The sequence below is a fragment of the Myripristis murdjan genome, chromosome 8 (assembly GCF_902150065.1).
Source record: "Myripristis murdjan chromosome 8, fMyrMur1.1, whole genome shotgun sequence".
In the NCBI taxonomy this organism is placed as follows: domain Eukaryota; kingdom Metazoa; phylum Chordata; class Actinopteri; order Holocentriformes; family Holocentridae; genus Myripristis; species Myripristis murdjan.
The window spans coordinates 35839674-35865833 of NC_043987.1; the positions used below are offsets into that span (position 1 = coordinate 35839674).

General features: G+C 44.1%; 1 protein-coding gene across 1 annotated transcript; it reads right to left on the reverse strand.

The window, feature by feature from the left end:
* LOC115363733 (uncharacterized) lies at nt 1–26160 on the reverse strand. Its single transcript, XM_030058002.1, has 5 exons — nt 26049–26160; nt 24464–24717; nt 20780–20902; nt 743–929; nt 1–519 (listed from the first exon to the last, which is right to left on the reverse strand). Exons 1-5 carry the CDS (start codon nt 26158–26160, stop codon nt 350–352), a joined length of 846 nt encoding a protein of 281 aa, XP_029913862.1. The 3' UTR covers nt 1–349.

A 26160-nucleotide genomic window follows, 5' to 3' on the forward strand; every position in this document is an offset into this window, starting at 1 on the left:
AGTTTTGTTGCTTTATCAGGTCTCGGGGTTACATCTTTTACTGTCTCCTCTTCTCTGGAGTTTATTACGTTCAGGGCCCGAAGTTGTAGCAGCAGAGAGCTCAGAACAGGTCCAGACACTCGTTCAATGAACTCGGTTCGAACAGCACGCAGCCTCTCATCAGCAGGCATAGTGGCTGAAATTCAATGAGCAGACACAACAATAGAGACAATGAAGAAGAGATGAGAGGAGGCCCAGTATGGAGGCTGGTTATCTCTCCTGTCCGGTCCCACTCTCACAAAATTCCTCACAGTTTTTCAGAATCAACACAGTTATTGTGTGCCGCAAACAAATCACATCAACTGTTGATTTATTTCCATGTTTCCCTTCCTATAATTTGTGCTCCAGCCTCAGAAAACCTACTAAAAGCAGTGAGGAAGTCTAAATTGGTGACGTTTCCAATGAAATCACAGGAACAAAAGTGAATTTGTCCAAGAGAGGAAATGATCTTACCGGCTGTCGTGTGTGATGCTGGAGTGGCTGTGGAGAGGAAACAGTGTGCATTTAGATTAAAATAATGACAACAACAACAACAACAACAATACTACTAAAATGCATGTTCAGACAATATTAACTCCAAACTAAATGGTGAAGTGATAATAAGCTGCTGTCTGATGAACTGTGAAACTCCTGCTGGTTTTGGTGTTGAGGAGCTGAGCCAGAGGACAGATTACTGTTCAGCGGTGTAATCCTAGTCTCTCACCTGTAAGCTGGACGTTGTCACTCCACACCACGGGCTCCTGCGAGCCAAACAGCCAGACCGGCAGCCACTGAAACCAGGTGTGACCGTATTTCAGCTCCAGATCCACGACTTTCACATCGACAGCGAGCTGCACTTTGAACGAAGGAGTGTAGTTATGGTATTCTTTAAAGTTCACAAATTCTGCATCCTGGAATTAAGAAAAGAGCAGAGGATTTTAAAAGAGGGGACTGCAGCTTTCTGGAAAATACAAAGACCACTGGGCCCACCTCGATCCCAACACTTACACTATATTACCAAAAGTATTCGCTCACCTGCCGTTACTCATACTATGAACTGAAGTGCCATCCCATTCCTAACCCATAGAGTTCAATATGATGTCGGTCCACCTTTTGCAGCTATTACAGCTTCAACTCTTCTGGGAAGACTGTCCACAAGGTTGAGGAGAGTGTTTATAGGAATTTTTGACCATTCTTCCAAAAGCGCATTGGTGAGGTCACACACTGATGTTGGTCGAGAAGGCCTGGCTCTCAGTCTCCGCTCTAATTCATCCCAAAGGTGTTCTATCGGGTTCAGGCCAGGACTCTGTGCAGGCCAGTCAAGTTCATCCACACCAGACTCTGTCATCCATGTCTTTATGGACCTTGCTTTGTGCACTGGTGCACAGTCATGTTGGAAGAGGAAGGGGCCCGCTCCAAACTGTTCCCACAAGGTTGGGAGCATGGAATTGTCCAAAATGTTTTGGTATCCTGAAGCATTCAAAGTTCCTTTCACTGGAACTAAGGGGCCAAGCCCAGCTCCTGAAAAACAACCCCACACCATAATTCCTCCTCCACCAAATTTCACAGTCGGCACAATGCAGTCTGAAATGTACCGTTCTCCTGGCAACCTCCAAACCCAGACTCGTCCATCAGATTGCCAGATGGAAAAGCGTGATTCATCACTCCAGAGAACGCGTCTCCACTGCTCTAGAGGCCAGTGGCGGCGTGCTTTATGTGGTATATCCAAAATATATGCTTATGGTCAGTTGAGTTTGATAGTAAAACTGATGTTAACATATTGCTTCAGTAATTTTTGAGCACTTTATTTTTTTGCTAATTTTTAATTTATTATTTCCATGTTATGGGTTACATGCAAATATTAATATTAATGCCATAATTGTTTGGAGATGACATGAGCAGATCGCAGGGAAACAGGGAGGGCGGAACCAAAGTTAGTTCACGTTGCGCCCAGGTGATTACAGGTGATGGACTCCGACGGTCCCTCCCTCAGAACATGTTGGAACGCAACACGAGTGGTTCATCTCTCTCTCTCTCTCCTGTGACATTTACCTGCATTTTTCAGGTGTGAGGAGGAAAGGACCACTCTTCATTTTGTTATTTGGGTCACTCAGTGTTAGAGACCGGTAACAAACTGTGGGGGCTCGTCCGGGATCTTTCCTCTTTCCAACCATGGAAGGATAGATCCAGTGATACCAGAACCATAAGACCGAGGTGCTGAGACGCTGCTACAGCCCAGGAGCCAGTCGGTGGGTGTCCAAAGAAAGGGAAGAAGGATCTTCACTTCGTCAGGGAGCCGCACTGCTGAGTCAAGGGGTCCGAGCACGCCAACAGCCGCGGAGTCGCCTCGCTTAATCCAGGAGTCAGCACTCATTTGTTTCCAGGGGACAAAGACACTTGCATCATGGGAACTCAACGCAAAGAACTGGTATGGAACATCAAGAAAGGTTTGTTCAAACTCTCAAGTACTGACATTTACCAGGTTGCCAAGGATATTGCAGCTAACAACAATGACAAGATCCAGCTGGACCAAAGTGATGAAGAGGGCTGTCTTGACTATGTGTTCTCATACATGCAGTCAGGGGCTTTGTTACAGTTAGAGGATGAAGGTATGAGTCTGTTACTTATGTTGAATGATTTGGTATCTAAGCTTGTCTGTGCAGATAGAGGTGTTTCAGTTGGTGTGCCAGTAGAAATGTTGATTGATGTCACACACACTACACCCAGTCCCACCTCACCTGCTGTTACTGGAAAACACATATCTCAACAACATCCTTACTCAGACACACATGCTCACACAACCACACAGTCAGTGGGAGAGCTGAGAAAAGTGTACGAAGAGTTGGGTGAACAACTAAAACGATGTGAAGCTGTCACCGGCTCACCAGCCACTGCCTTTACCTACCAAAGTGAGTCGACACCACACCAAATGCCACAGATGGCATCCGAGAGACTGCTTCCCCTGAGAGACTTTCCTTATTTCCAACGCCGAGAATTTAAAGTGCATGGGGGCCAGATTGGAGACCAGGGTTCTGAAATGGGTTATAACAGTATTGTTAAACAAATTGATGAGGGAGTCAGTGAGGGTTTTACAGAGGCAGAAATAGTCCGGGGTGTGTTGAGAGTAATTAAACCAGGCACTTTCAAGGATATGCTCTTGAACAAAGATGAGATAACCATTCCTGAACTCAAGGGCTTCCTCAGGTCACACCTAGGGGAGAAGGCAAACACAGAGCTGTTTCAGGAGTTAATGTGTGCAAAACAAACAGAACAGGAGGCACCACAGCAATTCATGTATCGCATGATTGGACTTAAACAAAAACTGCTTTTCCAGTCAAAACAGGCCAATGGAGACATATCATACGATCCAAAAACCATCCAAGAGGTTTTTCTCCACACCATTTACCAGGGCCTTGGAACAAAACACACTGAGCTCCGACAGAGAATGAGGCCGCTGATCTCAAACAGTCAAATAACTGATGAGGAAATTCTCAGTGAAGTAATGAAAATTGTAAATGAAGAAAATGAGCATCAGCGCCGACTCGGCCAAACCCCTCGCCAAAAGTCCACACATGTACACAGTACCAAGGTAGAAACAGGAAATGGACATAGCAATGACAAGCCAAGGGCCGCAGCAGCAGATGATAATTCTCAGGTCATACAACAATTGAGTGCTCAGGTTGAGAACCTAACAAAGATGATGGCCTCTTTAATGGAACAACAGGTGACAAATTCCCACAAGCCTAGTTTGTCAACGCCACTAGCCCAAACACAGTCTCACTACCAATCACGTTCTCCCTCTCAGCCAAACTTCCCAACAAGGGGAAGGACCACTCGCTGCCCGAAATGCACTGAACAAAACCTACAGGAGTGCAGCCACTGTTTTGTATGTGGAGAAACAGGACACCGGGCAGTGGGATGTCTGAGGCGAACCAGGTTTCAGGGAAACGGGATCCGGTCTCTGTCGGGGGACAGCCAGCGACCGGTGTTCAGCCCAAGTCCCAGCCAGCAGTAAGTCCCACCCCCCAACCAGCAAGACCTACCTCTCAGGTCTCAGACACCACCCCTAAACAGTCATCAATACAGCCCGAGCAAAATAAAAAGTCACATGTACTTACCTGTCAAAATACCCCCAAAGAGAGAATACCCCTCATTGGTAAAAAGACTAGACTGAAATGTTTGCTTAATGGTAAGCCCATGGAAGTGTTACTGGACTCAGGCTCACAAGTGAGTATAATTGATAGAGAATGGCATAACACTCACATTCCCCATTATGCTGTGAGACCACTGGAAGAGCTACTTGACTTGCCCCTTGATTTCAAAGGTGTAACTGGCCACGCCATCCCCTATGATGGGTGGGTTGAACTCACTGTGAATTTGGCATGTAGTGACAACCCCAATCTTACCATACCCACTCCATTTTTAGTCAGTCAGACGCCAGTAACTGTGCCTTTAATAGGGTCTAATGTGCTTGAAGAGATCCTCAAAGGAGATGATGAGGAGGCAATTGCCCTAGTTGTCAGCCTTCTCCGCCGTGCACTTAAAGTCAAAGAGGAGCAATTGGTAGCCTTTGTCAATTTCCTCCAGGTCCCATCAAAGACAGATTGTGGGCCGGCCACAGTGAGAGTGGGAAAGGATAACATTTTGATTCCCGCTGGTAAAACAGTACATGTGCACTGCCGGATTCCTCCAAACTTTGATTCTTCTGACCCCCTTGTCTTGTATGAACCCACAGAAGAGGGCACTGCCCTAGGACAGTTAAGTGTAGGAGAAGGCCTTTTGGAGATAAATAACAGCCAGTGGCCCCGTATTAAGGTGCCCATCTCTAACCACTCTAGGCACGAGGTTATTCTACCAAAGAGAACTGCCCTAGGCACTATTCAGCATATTGATAAGATCCTAGAAACAGATGCAACAGAGTCACAACCAGCTGAGCTGACACAGTTAAAGGTAACAACAGTTGAGGCTAATGGCACTCTCCCCAGTGACTCCACCACTGAGCCCTGGCTACCACCAGTCGACCTCAGCCATCTAAACACTGATCAAAAGCAGATAGTGGAGGAAATGCTCCGCACAGAGTCGGGAGCTTTTGCCCGTGACAGTAATGACATTGGATGTATCCCGTCTTTGCAGATGGAGATAAAGGTCAAGGATGATACTCCAACACAAAAGTCCTATGCATCCATCCCCAAACCCCTTTACAAAGAGGTAAAAGAGTACATTCAGGAGCTGCTAGTAAAAGGCTGGATTGTCAAGTCCCGATCCCCATATGCCGCCCCTGTGATATGTGTGAGGAAAAAAGATGGTTCTTTGCGCCTTTGCATCGACTACAGACTTCTGAACAGTAAAACTGTGCCAGACAGACACCCCCTCCCCCGAATCCAGGATCTCACTGATTCTCTAGGAGGGTATAGTTGGTTCTCAATCCTTGATCAGGGCAAAGCGTACCACCAAGGCTTCATTGCCGAGGGATCCAGGTACCTGACGGCGTTCACCACTCCCTGGGGGCTCTACGAGTGGGTCCGTATCCCCTTCGGGTTATCAAATGCTCCAGCAGCCTTCCAAAGAAGCATGGAGGAAATGCTTGACACACTGCGGGATGAATGTTGCATCCCCTATCTTGATGATGTACTTTGCTTTTCAAAGTCTTTTGATGATCATGTCCAAGTGCTCCGCCGAGTCCTCCAAGCCCTGCAGCGCCACGGCGTAAAACTGAAACCGGAAAAGTGTGAATTGTTCCGTACAGAGGTCCGCTATGTTGGCCGGTTGGTCTCTGCAGAGGGAGTGAGAGTGGATCCCAAAGATCTGGAGGCAGTGCGAGCACTGAAAGAGAAAACACCCAAGACAGTCGGAGAGGTCAGACAGATGCTGGGATTTCTCAGCTATTACCGCACATTTGTACAGGACTTCTCTCGTATAGCCAAGCCTCTCTATGACCTGCTTCAGTCCCAACCCAGTGCTCTGCAGCCCAAAACAACACGAGGGAAACTGAAATGCCCTCAGCTGTCCTCCCGAGCACCGGTAGAATGGTGTGACAGGCATCAGCAGATACTTGAGCAGTTAATTGAAATGCTTTGTAACCCCCCTGTGCTTGCGTACCCAGACTTTAGTCTCCCCTTTACGCTTCACACAGATGCTTCTCAAAAGGGCCTAGGTGCTGTTCTTTATCAGGCTCAGGGTGGGAAACTTAGAGTAATTGGCTATGGGTCGCGTACACTAACCCCAGCTGAACAGAACTACCATCTTCACAGCGGGAAGTTAGAATTCCTGGCATTAAAGTGGGCAGTATGTGAGAAATTTAGGGATTATTTGTTTTATGCCCCTCATTTCACTGTCTTTACCGATAATAATCCACTGACATACATCCTCAGCTCAGCCAAACTTAATGCTGTGGGCCACCGCTGGGTGGGTCAATTAGCTGATTTCCACTTTGACATAAGATATCGCCCAGGAAAGACCAACATCGACGCTGACACTTTATCGCGTCTACCCCTTGACATGGACACTTTCATGGAGAGATTCCCTGAGGAGCTGCCGGAGGAGGCAGTAAGTGCTGTGTGGGAAGGAACCCGAAGGGCGCAGCAGGGAGACGTAGCCTGGGTGGCCGCCCTTAACATAGTATCCCAAAGCCAGCCTCACACAGAGCCTTTGCAAACATTCAGTCATGATGAGATCGTAAAAGAACAAAGGATGGACCCTGTAATTGGGAAAGTTATGCAGTTGAAAGGAAATGGCACACAATTAACAGAGGATGACAAGAGGGGAGTGGACACAGCCACAAGGAGACTCTTAAGGGAGTGGAACCGCCTGCAAATAGAGGATGGCCTCCTCTACCGGAAAACAGTAGGGCGAAGACAGTTGGTTCTGCCAGCCACTTACAGACAGCTAGCACTCACTCACTTACATGACCACATGGGCCATGTCGGTGTAGAAAAAGTCTTGAGTCTAGCCAGAGAGAGATTCTATTGGCCCTTTATGAAAAGTGCGATTGAACAGTATATAACCAGAAAGTGCCCTTGCCTGAAACAGAAAAAGCCAGCAATACATGAAAGAGCACCCATGGGCAGTATTACATCCAACTCGCCCCTTGAACTTGTGTGTATTGACTTCCTCCATTTGGAAGCCTCTCGTGGTGGATGGGAGTACATTTTAGTAGTGGTTGATCACTTCACAAGGTTTGCACAAGCCTATCCCACCCGAAACAAAGAGGGCAAGACAGCTGCTGACCGGCTCTTTAATGATTTTATCCCCAGGTTCGGCTATCCCACCAAATTGCACCACGACCAAGGCAGGGAATTTGAAAATGAATTGTTCAGATCACTCAGACAGTTGGCAGGCGTTGGTCACTCAAGGACCTCCCCCTACCATCCTCAGTGTAACCCTGTGGAGCGACTGAATCGCACTATTTTGCAAATGCTACGGACCCTAGGAGAAAAGGAAAAGGAAAACTGGAAGGACCACTTACCTCATGTGCTTCACGCCTATAATTGCACAAAACATGAATCCACAGGTTTCTCCCCGTATTACTTGATGTATGGCCGTCATCCACATCTCCCCATTGACCTTCTCTTTGGCCTCATATCTGACAAAGGAACTGAAACTCCAAGAGGCTATGCTGAAAAATGGGCAGGCAAGATGATGGAGGCATATCGAATAGCAAATGCAAACAGCCAACAGTCCAGTGCTAAAGGAAAAGCTCAATATGACAAGAGGAGCAGGGGTGTAACTTTAGAGCCTGGTGACAGAGTCTTAGTGCGTAATGTCAAAGAAAGAGGGGGGCCTGGTAAGCTCAGACCATACTGGGAGTCGACCATCTATGTTGTAAGAGAGCAGGTGGGAGATAACCCTGTCTATAGGGTAAGTCCAGAGGCAGGAGGCCGCCCCGTGCGCACTTTGCACCGAAACCTGTTGTTGCAAGTGAATGACTTACCAATAGAAACACCTCAGAGCCCAGTTACTAACGCACCCAAGTCACGCAAGAGAGTCAGGGAGTCCTCAGTAATCCCACAAGTTACAGAGCAGAGACTAAACTCAGATACCAGTGACTCTGAAGAGGAAGGTGTGCCTCATTACTGGCTGCGGATACCTGTGGGCAGGAAGGACAGAAACTTACCAGATCACAGCGTCGCCCACAACTTGCAAAACGGACCGGCACAGGGTGAGATCCGCCCAAAAGAGAGAAACAATGCTGGACTGGAACAGGAGATGGAAATTGTGGTGGATGAGGAACCAGGAATACACAGTGAGGATGAGTATGAAATTGGTCAGTATCAGCCTGACAGGGATCAGTCTCAGTCCAACAACGGTCAGGAAGCTCTCCAAATGGTTCACTCAGAGGAGGATCTCCCAAAATCTCATGTTGAACCCCAAATCCCACTAAGACAGTCAACCAGGGAAAGACGGCCTAATTATGTCTTCACATACCCATCCCTTGGCCAACCAGCCTATGAGCTACGCCCCACCGTGAATACAGTTGAAGTCCATCCTCTCCAGTATAATCAGTGGTTTTACCCCCATCTCTATCCTCATCCTTCCCAGCCGCCATCCTTTGTCCCATACCTGTACCCACTGATCCAGTGTTTCTGAGCAACAGGAAAGACTTTTACACATACCTCCGCATGGAGAAGAGACTGTTAACACAAATACACATACATATGGAAGCCGTTCTCATGTACATTTCATACCTATATTGAACACACATGGTTTATGTGAAATCTGAACGTCAGTGGGATTGAATTGTTGTTTTGTTTGTTGATTGTTTTGATCAGGTGTCAGGAGCCACTTCTGTTTCTTGGGGAGTGTGTGGTATATCCAAAATATATGCTTATGGTCAGTTGAGTTTGATAGTAAAACTGATGTTAACATATTGCTTCAGTAATTTTTGAGCACTTTATTTTTTTGCTAATTTTTAATTTATTATTTCCATGTTATGGGTTACATGCAAATATTAATATTAATGCCATAATTGTTTGGAGATGACATGAGCAGATCGCAGGGAAACAGGGAGGGCGGAACCAAAGTTAGTTCACGTTGCGCCCAGGTGATTACAGGTGATGGACTCCGACGGTCCCTCCCTCAGAACATGTTGGAACGCAACACGAGTGGTTCATCTCTCTCTCTCTCTCCTGTGACATTTACCTGCATTTTTCAGGTGTGAGGAGGAAAGGACCACTCTTCATTTTGTTATTTGGGTCACTCAGTGTTAGAGACCGGTAACATTTACACCATTGCATCCGATGCTTTGCATTGCACTTGGTGATGTGTGGCTTGGCTGCAGCTGCTCGGCCATGGAAACCCATTCCATGAAGCTCTCTGCGTACTGTACTTGGGCTAATCTGAAGGTCACATGAAGTTTGTAGCTCTGTAGCAATTGACTGTGCAGAAAGTCGGCGACCTCTTTGCACTATGCGCTTCAGCATCCGCTGACCCCTCTCCGTCACTTTATGTGGCCTACCACTTCGTGGCTGAGTTGCTGTTGTTCCCAAACGCTTCCATTTTGTTATAATAGAGCTGACAGTTGGCTGTGGAATATTTAGGAGCGAGGAAATTTCACGACTGGATTTGTTGCACAGGTGGCATCCTATGACAGTTCCACGCTGGAATTCACTGAGCTCCTGAGAGCGGCCCATTCTTTCACAAATGTCTTGTTTCACAGTCTGCATGCCTGAGTGCTTGATTTTATACACCTGTGGCCAGGCCAAGTGATTAGGACACCTGATTCTGATCATTTGAATGGGTGAGTGAATACTTTTGGTAATATAGTGTAACTGTGTTGGACATATTTTTTACTTCTAGCATTGACAGTGCAAGAGTCTTATGATTTTGAGCAACAGATATGAAATCTAAGTGTTGAACTCAGACGATCGTCTTGTGGATGTTTTTAAAAAAAGATTTTTAACGTCTTCTGGGTGATGTGATAATGTTGGCCTGTGGTGTTTGAACTGAGTTAGTAAAGGGTTTCTTCTGTGTCATGGATGAAAGGGATGGCTTTTCTTCTCATAACAGTAACACCACATGTATAGCGTATTACAGAACCATACGTATAGAACATTTGGGCTTATTGAATTTACAGTACAGGCCAAAAGTTTGGACACACCTTCTCATTCAATGCATTTTCTTTATTTTCATGACTATTTACATTGTAGATTCTCACTGAAGGAATCAAAACTATGAATGAACACATGTGGAGTTATGTACTTAACAAAAAAAGGTGAAATAACTGAAAACATGTTTTATATTCTAGTTTCTTCAAAATAGCCACCCTTTGCTCTGATTACTGCTTTGCACACTCTTGGCATTCTCTCCATGAGCTTCAAGAGGTAGTCACCTGAAATGGTTTTCACTTCACAGGTGCGCCTTATCAGGGTTAATTAGTGGAATTTCTTGCTTTATCAATGGGGTTGGGACCATCAGTTGTGTTGTGCAGAAGTCAGGTTACTACACAGCCGACAGCCCTATTGGACAACTGTTAAAATTCATATTATGGCAAGAACCAATCAGCAAACTAAAGAAAAAAGAGTGGCCATCATTACTTTAAGAAACGAAGGTCAGTCAGTCCGGAAAATTGCAAAAACTTTAAATGTGTCCCCAAGTGGAGTCGCAAAAACCATCAAGCGCTACAACGAAACTGGCACACATGAGGACCGACCCAGGAAAGGAAGACCAAGAGTCACCTCTGCTTCTGAGGACAAGTTCATCCGAGTCACCAGCCTCAGAAATCGCAAGTTAACAGAAGCTCAGATCAGAGACCAGATAAATGCCACACAGAGTTCTAGCAGCAGACCCATCTCTAGAACAACTGTTAAGAGGAGACTGTGCCAATCAGGCCTTCATGGTCAAATAGCTGCTAGGAAACCACTGCTAAGGAGAGGCAACAAGCAGAAGAGATTTGTTTGGGCCAAGAAACACAAGGAATGGACATTAGACCAGTGGAAATCTGTGCTTTGGTCTGATGAGTCCAAATTTGAGATCTTTGGTTCCAACCGCTGTGTCTTTGTGAGATGCAGAAAAGGTGAACGGATGGATTCCACATGCCTGGTTCCCACTGTGAAGCATGGAGGAGGAGGTGTGATGGTGTGGGGGTGTTTTGCTGGTGACACTGTTGGGGATTTATTCAAAATTGAAGGCACACTGAACCAGCATGGCTACCACAGCATCCTGCAGCGACATGCCATCCCATCCGGTTTGCGTTTAGTTGGACCATCATTTATTTTTCAACAGGACAATGAGCCCAAACACACCTCCAGGCTGTGTAAGGGCTATTTGACCAAGAAGGAGAGTGATGGAGTGCTGCGGCAGATGACCTGGCCTCCACAGTCACCGGACCTGAACCCAATCCAGATGGTTTGGGGTGAGCTGGACCGCAGAGTGAAGGCAAAGGGGCCAACAAGTGCTAAACACCTCTGGGAACTCCTTCAAGACTGTTGGAAAACCATTTCAGGTGACTACCTCTTGAAGCTCATCGAGAGAATGCCAAGAGTGTGCAAAGCAGTAATCAGAGCAAAGGGTGGCTATTTTGAAGAAACTAGAATATAAAACATGTTTTCAGTTATTTCACCTTTTTTTGTTAAGTACATAACTCCACGTGTGTTCATTCATAGTTTTGATTCCTTCAGTGAGAATCTACAATGTAAATAGTCATGAAAATAAAGAAAACGCATTGAATGAGAAGGTGTCCAAACTTTTGGCCTGTACTGTATATCAAGTTACAGAGTTCTGCCCCCAGTATGAAGTTTCTTTATTCTCTATTGAGACCTCCCTCAGCTCCCAGAGAGTGGTTGCTAATGTTGCTGGGCACCACACAAAAACTGCATCAATAAAAACAAGCAGTAATTAAAATCACACTGGAGTCCCACAAGGTTCTGTGCTTGGACCTTTACTGTTCATGCTAAATATGCTGGCAATAGTATTAGGAAACACTCCATAAATTTTCATTGTTATGCAGATGATACACAATTATATCTCTCAGTGAAACCAGATGAACACCTCAGAAACACATTATTAGTGCCTCGGGGCAGCACAGAGTCACTATTGTCCCTCTATATCTAGCTATAGGGGACAATAGTGACTTGGGGCGAAATGTGTCCTGTGTGTTTCTTATTAGTGCCTCGGGGCAGCAGAGTCACTATTGTTATCCTGCGTGTTTCTTTTTAGTGTGTTGCGGCTTCTTTTCGGTGACTTTCAAAGCCGCTACTGAGCGGGTCCATGTTTCTCTCTCCAAAATAAAAGACAGCCGCGAATCCAGCCTCACTTTGGCATTGTCGCCATTTATTAAGTGATAACAAAAAAGGTCACTCCAGCAGATTAACAAAAGAAAGCAATAAAAAAATGTTCTGCGTCTGTCCTCTGCAGTCAAAAAGCTGTCCCGCTTCCCACTCTCAACTGTTTCTGCATCTCTACCCAGGTGTCATAAATCACCTCTCAACTCACCTCTCCAATCAATGCAGACAGCTGTTCAGACAACCAATAAACAACCAATTAAATTCTCCTAAACCTGTTTTCAAATAAAGTTATAAATAAATGAATTATAAATTAACCATAAATAATTTTGGCCTCCATAGCAACGACCCCAGACATTCTAGCAACCCCATAGCAACCACCATGGGCGGACTGCCCTTACCAAAAAGAAGTAAACTTCTAGTTTACCTTTCCAAGTATACTTAAGTGGAGTTTGAGTATTTATGTACTAGTAGTGTACTTACATATGTACTAGTTAGTATACTTACAAAGTATACTTATACTAAAAGTACCCTGATTTGGCCCATTTTTGAGTATACTCGGGTAAACTTTAAGGTTACTTTACTTATATATAAGTATACTTAAATTATACTATTTGCTGTACTCGAGTTGTACTATTCTTTAGTTAAAGTAAACCATTCATATACTCATTAGTGTACTTCAAGTACACTATTGCTTTACTTACTTTGCACTTTTATAAACTTAAAAGTGTACTACTCTTTTACCTTCAATGTACTTGAATATACTTTACTTATACTCGATGCATACTACAACCATATTTGAATTTGTTGACCCGGCCGGGGATTGAACCCCCGCCCTCCCAGTCTCAGGGCGGACGCTCTACCACTAGGCCACTGAGTTGGCACAGTCTGCTTTGAATCAAATAACTGAGTGGAGAGGTATCTCATGTGAATAAACACCTCTTGGAAAAAAATGCACTTTAATGAACGAAGAACTGAAAAATGCGAGGTACTGAATGAAAGTGTTACAGGGTTTGGGCGCCCACCATGTGAGAGCAAGTGTGACAAATAGGCATGGCATTCAAAACTTCCTTTCCAAAAAGGAGTATACTCAAGTATACTTATAAGTTTACTTTTTATGAACTAAGTATACTTTCTGTGAACTAATACTTAGGTAAGTATACTTTTCAGATTACTTTGAATGTACTATCAGGAATATAAAGTTTAAGTATACTCCAAGTATAACATACTTGATATACTTTAAGTTTAAGTATATTATCCAATAGTAGTTAAAACTTAGTACAAGTATATAAAAATGTTGTACCTGCTTGCAACATGGAGTGTTATTTTACTGTATTAGCTGGCTTGTTGTATAGCTATTTTACACATTGGCTGCTTTGAGGTAGTTGCCATAACACATACACTGTGAGTGAACCTGTAGTGTACTGCTTATACTTGACTACATTTACACTTAAATACTACTATATTTACGTATATACTGTTTATAGGTTCATGGTTGCCAGTTGCCACACACAAGTACACAATGCTCAAATCAGAATTCAACTCATACTTAAAGTACCATCCATCTTTCTTTATAAAACACATTTAAAAACAACAACACTGTGCCAAAGTGCTTTACAATTAAAAAAAAAAAAGAAAGAAAGAAAGAAAAGAAAATACACACTGCACATGAATCATCATATTGTAGTCACGTTCATATACATTCAGCAACATACAAATGATAAGGTTTGGAAGGGATCAACGTCATCAAAACACTTGATGACGTTGATCCCTTCCAAACCTTGTGTGTGGCAACTGGCAACCTTGAACCTATAAACAGTATATACATAAATATAGTAGTATTTAAGTGTAAATGTAGTCAAGTATAAGCAGTACACTTCAGGTTCACTCACAGTGTATGTGTTATGGCAAAGCAGCCAATGTGTAAAATAGCTATACAACAAGCCAGCTAATACAGTAAAATAACACTCCATGTTGCAAGCAGGTACAACATTTTTATATACTTGTACTAAGTTTTAACTACTATTGGATAATACACTTAAAGTATATCAAGTATGTTATACTTGGATTATACTTAAACTTTGTCTGTGTACTCATCAGTATAAACTAAGTATACTTTTGTTAAGTATATTCCTGATAGTACATTCAAAGTAATCTGAAAAGTATACTTACCTAAGTATTAGTTCACAGAAAGTATACTTAGTTCATAAAAAGTATACTTATAAGTTACTTGAGTATACTACTTTTTGGTAAGGGTGGCCATCTGGACGTTCTGGAGAATACCAGAACGGCCGGTGCTGCCAGTTGACCGGTCTTATTTTTTTTTTTTTTCCTCCCCTTTTTGCTTGTAATCTACTGTTGTTCCATGTCCAGACCGATAGGTGGCAACAATGCGCTGGTAGGCCCTTAGATGCACAGGCCAAAAGGCAGAGAAACTTTCCAGGCTACCGCAGCGCACTGACATAGATTGTGCAACAAAGCGAAGAGGTGCCACTCCGCTCTATTTTCACTGGCTAACAGCAGCACACTGGCTTAGCTTGTCTATTCAGAGAAGAGGTATCACTTCGGCTTATTTTTCAATCTGCTATCACATGCATACTACTGCTCATTCATTGGTAGCTGAATTGTTAGGTCTGTTTGATAAGTAATTTACATTTTTAAAACAAACAATAATTTAACATATTGTTAAATCATTTGTGTACATTTTAGTCATTAACATTTTACACTGACATTAAAAACACTCTTTTTTGGTAGTAAAATAGTAAAGTAATAGAGTACAAGGTAAAAAACGGAATTCCCAAAAATTAAAAAAAGGTGGGGGGTGGGGGGTGGGGATTGGGTGAGTTTTCGTGTATCCGTTGTTTTGGGCCGGGCTTAGTCAAAGTCCAGGGCTCTTTCTTAGTCCCAGTCCGCCCCTGGCAACCACCCTAACTACAGTAGCAACCACCTAGCAACATCATGGCAACCATCAGGAACACCATAGCAACTGCCTCGCAACGCCCTTGCAACCACCCAGAACACCACAGCAACCACCTAGCAACACCATAGCAACCATCAAGAACACCATAGGAACCACCTAGCAACAGCATAGCAACCGTCAGGAAAAGCATAGTATCTGCCTTGCAGCACTTTAGCAGCCACCCAGTATACCATAGCAGCTGGCCAAAGACATCCTAGTGGCCACTGAAAAGATGATAAAAACTGCCAGGAAAATTCCCGGAGCACAGTAACTGCCTTCGAGCCCTCCAACAACACTGCACAGTTTACAAACAGCACAGGGCTGGCGGTTTACCACATGTTCCTGTGGTCGCAAGGGTGGCAAGCACTCACAGAAATTATACATCAAAGCGTGCGTTGACAAAAGTCTTGGCTTTTCAAGAGTCTATGAATGTATTGGTCAACTTTGATAGTTTTTGATCAGTCCTTGTTGAAGAATCATCTTCAATTTAGAGAGGTTTTTCAGTTTTTAATGGGAGGTAGCATCACATGTGCACACTAACATCCCCACACACAAACACACATATTCCTGTCTTTATATCCTTGTGAGGACATTTATTGACATAATGCACACTCTACACACTGTTACACACACACACACACACACACACACACAATATAACTGAATGCAGTTCACTTTGTTCATTGATCACTGTTCATACTTTTTAGTGACACAGACACACACACCCATGCAGATACACACTCTTCCACGCACATACACTACATAGCTGAATGTAATTGACTTTTGCTGTGTCTCAAATCGCGCACTTCCGTTAGTGCACTGTCTGTAAGTACACTTAGCTGACAGTACACTTACCGGCACAGTGCGCGAATTTTGACAGAGAAGGGTGTCTCAATTGCCGCACTTCCCGTTGTGCACTTACCGGAAATGACGATCGCCACAGTCGGCATCAGGTGAGCCCCGCGGCACCGGCCGCTCACCTGTCAGATCCGGCAGACCCGACCGGGTGGGCGCGGTACCAGCCGGAGCCGCGGCCGGCCCGCCTGATGCCGACCGGAGCCGCGGCTGGTCCGTCTAATGTCGACCGGAGCCGCGGCCGGCTTTGGTTTTCGGTGGTAAAGTTATCCAGAAGTAGACGTGTACACATCCTATCTTCAAAATAAAAGCATCACCACTGCTTCTAATGTATTAGTTTTTTATTTTTGTAAACAACCGGAAGTGACTGTACTTTGCACAATCGCTAGCTTGAGAGTTATCCGAAAACGTCGAAGCAATTTTCAAAACAGACGTTATTTGGACAAACTGACCACATATTTGGAATCTACGTAGTTACTTTCTCGCCTGAAAAAAAAATTAAAACTTAATAAAATGACATATTAACAGTCGTAAAACGAAAAGTAAACTCAGCTTTTTAGCTAGCTACTTCCGGTCAGTGGTGCCGTGAGGGTGATAAGTGTCCATCGTTCCACACTCAATTTTTTGACCGTTTTGAGTGTACATCCGGGCATTTACAGTGCACTTAATTTTGTTAGTATTTTGTTAATATTTCCAGTGTGAACGCACTTATGCACTCAAAATACTAAGTGTAAGTGCAGAAGTGCGCGATTTGAGACACAGCATTTGTTCATACAACACTATTCTTATTTTTGAGTGATTCAGACAGAGGTTAGATGTGCACCCCCCGGTAACACGCCCCCGAGGCACTCTCAAAATTTCTGTGCGGGAATTTTCTAGTGTAATCATAGTTACTTTAGATAGCATCGCACTGGCCTCCAGCACCACCACAAGGAATCTTGGAGTTATTTTTTACCCGGATTTGTCATTTAATTCCCACATTAAACAAACTTCTAAGTCTGCCTTTTCTCACGAATGCAATATTGCAGAAATCAGGCACTTCCTTCCTCAAAAAGATGCAGAGAAACTAGTCCATGCACTTGTTGCTTCTAGGCTGATTACTTTAACTCCTTCCTGTCAGGCCGCCCGGCTCGTCTCTAAAGCCTCTCCAGCTGATTCAGGAAGCTGCAGCTCGTGTCCTGACTGGAGCTCAGCACAGAGATCATATTACTCCCATATCAGCTGCATGGGCTCCCTGTAACATCCAGAGTGGAATTTACAATCCTCCTCCTCACTTACAAAGCCCTTACTGGTCAGGCACCATCTTATCTTAATGAACTGTGCCTCACCACCCCAACTAGAGGTCTGTGCTCCCAGCATGCATCTGACTGGTGGCTCCCAGAGTCTGTGGAAGTCCAGCGGGAGGCGGAGCCTTCAGCTGTCAGAGTCCTCTTCTAAGGAAAAGTTCTGCAGAGGTGTCAGTGACTCAGTTCAGAGTCATCTGCACTGATGAGGTCTAGGCCGTTATTGTAAATAAGAGTCTGCTCTTAATTAACTCGCCTGGTCAAATAAAGGTTGATGATGATGATGATGATGATGATGATGATGTGTTAAACACTCGTAGAACTTTCCCTCCATCTGCACATTTTATATTGCGCATATTTTACATATTCAGCATGGTAAAAAAATTAATGATTCTAATCACTGGTTTACTGTATTCGCAGTAACACTTCATAACCATTATTAATAAATGGTAAATTGATAGTTCAACTTAAATAAATAGTTATGTTCAGTTAATTAATAAACTGATGATTAATAATGCTTACTTAATTTATAGTATAACAACAACACAACAACCCAGGTGAGAAACCAGCTCCGGAGGATCAAGGCAAGAAAGGCTGCAGGTCCAGACGGCATCAGCTCCAGACTCCTCAAGTCCTGCGCAGATCAGCTGTGTGGGATTGTTGAGCACATGTTCAACCTGAGCCTGACGCTGAGGAGAGTGCCACAGCTGTGGAAAACATCCTGCGTGGTACCTGTGCCCAAGACTCCGCACCCCAAGGATCTCAACAGCTACAGGCCAGTGGCGCTGACATCCCACCTGATGAAGACCCTGGAGCGGCTGGTCCTTGTTCATCTCCGCCCCCTGGTGGGACCATCACTGGATCCACTTCAGTTTGCCTACCAGCCTGGCATTGGGGTGGATGACGCTGTGATCTTCCTCCAACACCGAGCTCTCTCTCACCTGGAGAAACCTGGGAGCACTGTGAGAATCATGTTTTTTGACTTCTCCAGTGCTTTTAATACCGTACAGCAGCAGTGAAATGTAATTGCAACAACTCCGTTTTTTTTTTTTTTTTTTTTTTTTTCAAGAGAGTTGAATAGTGTGCTGTGGTCGTAGGTAATTAAGCCAGAAGAAAGAGAGGTCAAAGAACTAAAGAAAGCTAAGAAAGTAACAAACAAAAAGCACAGTCTACGCGGAGCAGTCACGACGGCGTCTGGACTCGTCCGCGCCATCTTGAATCAAAGAGTACAGAGAATTGACGCAGGACTTTGTGGACTGGTGCCAGCAGAACTGCCTCCAGATCAACGCGGGGAAAACCAAAGAACTAGTGGTGGATTTCCGTAGACGAGCACTCTGCCCCCCGACACCGGCGAACATCAAGGGAACGGATATTGAGATGGTGACATCTTATAAGTACCTGGGAGTTCACTTGAACAATAAACTGGACTGGAGCCACAACACAACTGCACTTTATAAGAAAGGCCAGAGCAGACTCTATCTGCTCAGGAGACTGAGGTCTTTTGGAGTGCAGGGGGCACTCCTGAAGACCTTTTATGACACCGTGGTGGCATCATCCATCTTTTATGGAGTGGTCTGCTGGGGGAGCAGCATCTCGACGGCTGACAGAAAGAGACTTGACAAACTGATCAGGAAGGCCAGCTCTGTCCTGGGACGCCCCCTCGACTCAGTGGAGGTGGTAGGTGAGAGGAGGATGATGGCTAAGCTGTCATCCATGATTGTGAACGACTCCCATCCCCTGCAGGACACTTTAACTACACTGGAGAGCTCCTTCAGCGACAGACTGCTTCACCCAAAGTGTGTGAAGGAACGCTATCGCAGGTCCTTCCTTCCTGCAGCCGTCAGACTCTATAACAAGCAGTGCTCCCAGTAGACCACACACTCTCCAGGACTGCACTGACTGCACTAGAATGCACATTCTCAGCACCTTAACTACCCCCCCCCACCCCCACATACACACACACACACAAACACTGCACTACTGGTAGATAACACGTAAAGACTGGAGGGAAGGGGTGACTCCATGAGGCTGGATCAAGTCTGACAGTTCCTGAATCCCAGGACCGGGAGTCAGGTTCTGCTACTTGGTCTCATGGTTTCACACTAAGACAAGGCAAAGCAAGGCAAGTTTATTTGTATAGCACAATTCAACACAAGGTAATTCAAAGTGCTTTACAAAGATATTAAAAGCAACAAAACACAATTTAAAACAATAAAATCAATAAAATAAAAATAAAAAATAAATTCAATAAAAAGGGAAATAGAATTGAGAATGATAGCGAAAATAAAATACAGTAACATAAAATATCAACAGGCTCAGTACACTGCCTGAGCTATACGGACTTCCCCGTCACCACCTGCAGGGATGCCGACAGCCCAACCTCTTAATTCCTTAGACTCTGAAACCTCTCCTATTGGAGATTTCAGTCCAGACTCAGTCCTCAGCCCTGGAATCTCTGACATTTGACATCAGAACTTTTCCTGACATCAGAACTTTTCCCGACATCAGAACTAACCCTGAACCTCCGTCAGAGCGTGCTGTCCCTCAGGTTTTAGGTTATTTTCTTCTATTGTTTTAAATTGTTCATATAGTATTTTTCTACATTCCTTATTTATAATGTTTATATTGCTTTTTGGTACTTTATTATCTGTTTATACTGTTTATAGTGTAAATTGTGCTTCATATCTTGCTATCCACTTTGCTGCTGTAATACGTGAAACTTCCCCACCGTGGGACTAATAAAGGAATATCTTATCTTATCTTATCTTAGTAAGCTATTATTAACAGTTTACTGTTGCACACATTGTAGCATTTTGTATTGAGTATTAAGTATTTGTAAATAACCAAATGAACTGTAAACTTTAAAGAAATCATTTGTAAAACATCTACACACATTACATAGATAGATGGAGCAGATTTTGTTAATGGGTGATAACTGGTTTATATACCATATATGAACAGTATTTGGATGGCTACTGTGCAGTTGCATTGATGTGATAAATAGTTCATAAATACTGTGTAGTACATCATTAAACATTGGGATGGATTTTATTTTTAATTAAGTTGTGAAGCTTTCAACATTCACTGCAGCTTTATTCATTAGATAATTATTACCGGCAGTAGCAGCATTTTTATAATGGTTATCAAAATAATATTGATGGTATTGCAATGGCGCTCATTCAGTCGCCATAGTAGGAAACAAAAACTGTCTGTCAGTGGTTAGCTTAGCCAAGGAGGGGCCAACTTTGAATGAGGTGTTTACAATCTGCAACAACAAATCCTGTTTTTGCCTTTAAAGGCTTAAAATTAACATGAACCCCAACTTCATCTGACTGTTTCCAAAATACTGACACCTTTTCATTTGGACTGGCCAACTAACATGGAAATGTGAAATGAAACCTGACGCATGGCGGCTGTTGGGCTGGGAGCAGAGAGGACTGGCTTACCTTAGGCTGGACACGGTTGGCAGGATGTCCGGACAGTTTGTACGTCTGATTTGGGATCAACTTGCAGTCAGAGATAGTTTCAATATACCTTGCGCCATTTCTCTCCTTCCAAATCCTTTTCACCTGATAATAATAATAATACCAAAATAATAATTTATACCAAACAAAGCAATCAGGTGTTCTCTACAGATGGCCACTGGGGGCAGCAGAGGATCTGAGTAGGAACAACTCATCCTGGAGGAAGCAGACACAGAACTGTAGTGCACTGCACTCACATTACCTAAAACCCAAACGCGCTCTAGCGTGATTGCCCCCGGTATGCACATCATCACGTTGAAATACAACAACAGGCATGGTCCGACATCATCATAAATCAGTATAGTTCAAATACATTCATCATGTCTTCCTTTTAACTAAAAGACGCTTTTTGTTTCTTTTGATCAGACATGGGATGTTTATTTACCTTGATTTACCTCTTGTAAAAGTGGCCCAGCCACCGCCACCTCTGCTCTGTAGGCATAACTTGTTGATCACAAGTGGCTTTTCTCAGGCTCAACAGATAGATCACAGATAAACAGAACCGTTTTAGTCAAAAGAAAAGGCTCTTGATGATCACTTCAGACTAGAGTGTGAAATTGGAGGTGTGGCGTGAGAGCGTGCCAAGCCAATCAAATGCGTGAGTCTCACGGCCAATGCGTAAGAGTTGGCAGCTCTGCAAGCCTCAGCTGGAGGGCTCAACCATCAGCCAAGGCCATTATGTACCATCACCATATTAACAACCTTGCATTCTTTGTAGGGGTGTATAGCCATTGCACTATTTGTATTCAGGTTCAGATTCAGGCTTTTAAAAAAAACTTCGGATTCGGGAAGAAGCCGGAAGTGGGCGCACTAAAGACTTCTGCCAAGCTAACCACCTAACTTCCGGTTTACCCCTCGGCTGACTAGAATGGGAATAAAATAATTTAATCATGCGGCTCTTCTAGACTTTCCAAACGTAATCGGACTGAATGGATCAAATTCTGCAAGTGAAACGAGTCGTTTCTAGCTTTTGTTTTGAACTCACAGCAAATAGTGTTGGCACCACTGACATTTCTCCAGTCTGCAAGTCACGACAGTCAGTAATTAACGTTAGCTCCCAGATTCAACTTACCTGCCTGTGTTGCTACAGTGCTGCCTGCTTTTGTTCTGTGCTGCTGCTCCTCTGTGATGACGTAAGGGTCTGAGCCTGAGGGCTCTCACCAAAACCAAACTGTGGCAGTGTCTCAGATGGATGTGATTGGTCAAAACATGCATCAACATGTTTTTTGTTACGGTTTGTTTTAATCTCTTGTAATTGGCTCAAAATCATGCTCAAAACATCCATCCAAATGTTTTTTTTTTTCTTTAGAAAAAAGCTCCTGAATAATGACGAGAAACTTCGGACAGAAAAACTATTCAGGATCAAAGCATTATTTGCGTACTTCCGAATATCGTATTTGGGTTTGGGTACTACTTAATTGTTTGGTTAATGAAAGCAACCAAAGATGTACATGACTACATCACACACACACACACACACACACACACACACACACACAGTCACAGGAAACCACTGGATGGTGCTCTCCTTGTTCCCATACACACCCAGTGGAGAAAATGACTGTTGATCACAAATGGACCTTATTCCATGTCATGTGTATCAAACCCAATGTAAACACTCAGTGTAACGTCAGCAAAGGTCATGTGGATGTTGTACTAGTTAGGAGAGCTATGCAGCCATCTAATCTGAGACATTGTGTGGGCCTGATGAAATAGGTAACAAATGTGTCTTACCCAGGATACTGGTTAATGTGCCATGCCAGGAGAAATTGGATGTAATGTATCGCTGAACATTAGACCAACTTAATTCTAACTAGTTAGGTTTGGCAGTGTTTAACAGACTCTGCATTCTGTCTTCAGAGGAGACCACCCATGTGGTACCTCTCCAGCACACTTTGCTTACTTTCCTGGTGTTCATTTAACTCGTAGCACTAATCCATAATTGGCTCACGTTCTTTCAAAACAGGCCTAAATTAACGTTCAGAGCTACACGGTGCTACAGGTCCATGGTGGTTGATTAGTCCGTGGTATAACCTCATCTACCTTACATAAGAGTTTCTCACTTTGGGATCAATAAAGTACATCTATCTATCTATCTATCAATAGTGGTGGAAAAAAGTTTTCGGACACCCTTAATATTTTACACAATCTCACAATCTCAAATATTATCATGAAATATTTGTGGAAAAATCTTTTATAGTTGACAGTGTTTCCTGCGTTAGGTTCCTTGTTTTAGCCATTTTTGTGTCTGAAGCACTTTCAGATGTGCTGCTTTATATAGACACCAAGCTTGGCAACAAAAACTGGGTCTTTTAATAAAAAGAACCACTTTCATCACTGGTACCAAAATGAGCCAATACTCCAAATGTCTTATGTATTTTTATGGAACCAATCAATTTTAAGTTTTTAATGGCTTTTTTAGGATTTGTTTAGTATTTTGGCTGTGACTGGACTAAAAGAAATTGCACTTGAAGACCTAAGAGTGATTCTTAATGCAATATTTCACAAATGCATGGGGTGTCCAAAAACTTTTTTCCACCACTGTATATATATCATAGTTTGTAAATAGTAGTTGTAACTGTAATAAAGTGTCTAATACACATCAGTTGTTCAAGTATTTTATGAATGGAAATCTTGATCCCTATTCAGGAAAGCCTACGCATATAGTGTACTTTATGCTTAGGCTACCAGTACTAAGGTAATGTTCCCGGTGTAAACTGCTTTCTTGCCTGATCACCAACAGATGTAATTTTGATTGGTAATTATTACGCCTATCCTCAATAAAAACTGTCTTGGTGAACTAATAATCACTCTTATGGTGATTAATAATAGTTTTCAATAATTTCCATTTCCGCATTTTTAGTGACGGCACCACAGGAATGGAATTCAGTACCAACAGAGAGAACTTAGTACTTAGCATTCCTTCACAAGGCAGCTGAAAATAAAGCCTCTGAATAATCAGCCGTGTGTTTGTTAGTTCTGCTCCTGCAGCATCTTCTCACCTGACTCGTCCTGCTGGCTGGTCTCCAGTTTGTACTTCTCTCTCGTTCAGTGTGTGTTGCTGTCTATGGTGTGCTATTCTACGTGCTCCAGTACCATATATGTGCTTTTATTGTAGGGGCATTTGCTCTGCTACAGCCTGTTACCGTGTGCACTCTGCTACAGTATATTATGAATGATTTACTTACATGTACATTGTTTTGTCTGCCTGCCATTGTCTGCTGATTGGGTCTTTGATGTGTTACTGAATCTCAGCTTACTTATGTAGCTTTTAAACCAATAAAATGAATGAATAAGAATATTATGCTGTTGTTATGTTATGAATTGGATGACAGAATGGGGTGACTGCATTGAACTTGAATATGCCAAACTGGTTATGTTGTCTGTGTTTGCCTGTTGTCTGACCAGCGGGTTTCTCCATCTGTTGACAATGAGGCAATGATATCGGCACCACAGCTGTTCAGAGTTCAGCCCAGTTTTTCACACAATTCAGACTGAAACTGGGTCCAATGGTTACACCATCCCTGCCTTCATTTCATCACTGGGGCCAACAAAGACACTCTGCTTTTCAGGTGTGGACAGGCTGAACAGGAAAGTCTGCTTTACCTGATCGATGCTGGCGTTCTTGGGCAGCAGCAAAACGAACAGCGAGGCGTAGAGCTCCGGATCGTCCGACGGCTGGTGAAACAGCAGCACCATGCCATTGATGGGACCTTCGGACTCATTCTTCCTGCCCAGACCGAAGCGAGAGAAGCCAGAGATGCTGATGGCCACGTACTGGTCTGTTACCGTCTGAGGCTGGATGAACTTGACCCCGTCCTTCGTCACGTGGACCACAAACATCAAGTCCTGCCCGCCGTCTGCAACACACAGAAACTCAGCTTTTACAAATAGACTCAGGGTCCTATCTTGTGCCAGACTCCCTAAACCCGTTATTTGCGGATTTAGGATTGCACAAGAGGCGTTCCCCCGCAAAAGTTGCTATCTTGCGCACCTGCCGTTACCCGTAAAACACCTGCGCTACCGCTATATTATGCATAGGAGTGTTTTGGGCATTACGCCAGTTCAACCAGTCAGTGTGCCAGGTGCCATTGCCTTTAAGGGCAGGATGCGCTATCCTAAATCCGCAAACCGAAACCCGTGATGGAGAGAGGGAGGTCGCGATTTAGTACTATCTCTGCCATTTTCTCAGGGGTTCAACTGAGGCTGAAGCAAGGTGGCTTTTTATTCGGGAGGCAGAGCCGCATGTGCACGTCCAGATGTGTCCAAGTCGACACACATTGATGGCGCCTGGTCGCGCTCTTGTAACAGCCGAAAACTGTGTCCCTAAACTGTGTCCGCAAGATAGCAATTTTAGGGATAACACATGAAACACGCCCACGGACACACCTGCATGCGCAAATAACAGAGTCAGCATAATGGATAGTGGGTAGTGTGGGCACAAGATACCGTTTAGGGAGAGTGGAAGCTCCTAAATCCGCAATTCACGGGTAGCGGGTGGCACAAGATAGGGCCCTAAGTGTCCACTTCATCACATCCAAATGCATAATCTAATCTAATCCAGTCCAGCTGTTGTGCCATACAGTTTCCTCTCCTGCTGCCTCAGCTTGTCTTGTTGTCACGGTAACAGAGGTGTTCATTCACTTCTGTGTTTGGCATTGAGCTCATAGTTAGTGCTGCACTTTACTGACAGCTGTTTCCACTATTCTGTCCCTCCTCATATACACTCCTGATCAAAATTTAAGACCAGTTGAAAGATAGATTAAACAAGAAAGATGGCGGAGCCGGCTGGCGGTCTGGCAGGAGCCGCAGACGCGCTCACCAAACTTTCATCTTTGTTCTCGTCTGCACTGTTAAAACCGGCTGAGGAATGCCATGATCGCACCCATACTACAAAAGGCAAACTTGGGCCGAGGATTGAGGACTTTATACAGCAATCGGCACTTTTAATCTACATTGTAGTGCTGCTGATCTTCTCGGTCCGCAGCTGCGGGATCAATCAGCTGATGGCCTCACGAGACACTGCTCTGCCACCAATGCAACTTGTCATACACAATGAATGGAGCCGATTAACCCTCTACACCGCAATACTACGAGATAGCCGAGCAACAGCACCATGTGAACAAACCAACGCCACGAGAGATAAAGCTTCACGTTCATACAGAAAGCTGTTCGCTTACCTGTTGACTACCCTCCTCCCTGCCGGCGACGTGCAGCTGAACCCGGGGCCTGTCTCTGTGCAAGATCCGCAGCCTCCAGCTGGGACGCTCACTAATCCAGGTAACGTGGGTCAACAGGGACAT

Excerpts from the sequence above, each read along its gene's own strand:
- LOC115363733 (XM_030058002.1), bottom strand. The coding sequence starts at position 26,160 with ATGTCCCTGTTGACCCACGTTACCTGGATTAGTGAGCGTCCCAGCTGG. Across the intron at positions 24,718-26,048 it reads CGTCGCCGGCAGGGAGGAGG|ACGGCGGGCAGGACTTGATG; the intron begins GTAGTCAACAGG and ends TGTGTGTTGCAG. Across the intron at positions 20,903-24,463 it reads AGAACGCCAGCATCGATCAG|GTGAAAAGGATTTGGAAGGA; the intron begins GTAAAGCAGACT and ends TATTATTATCAG.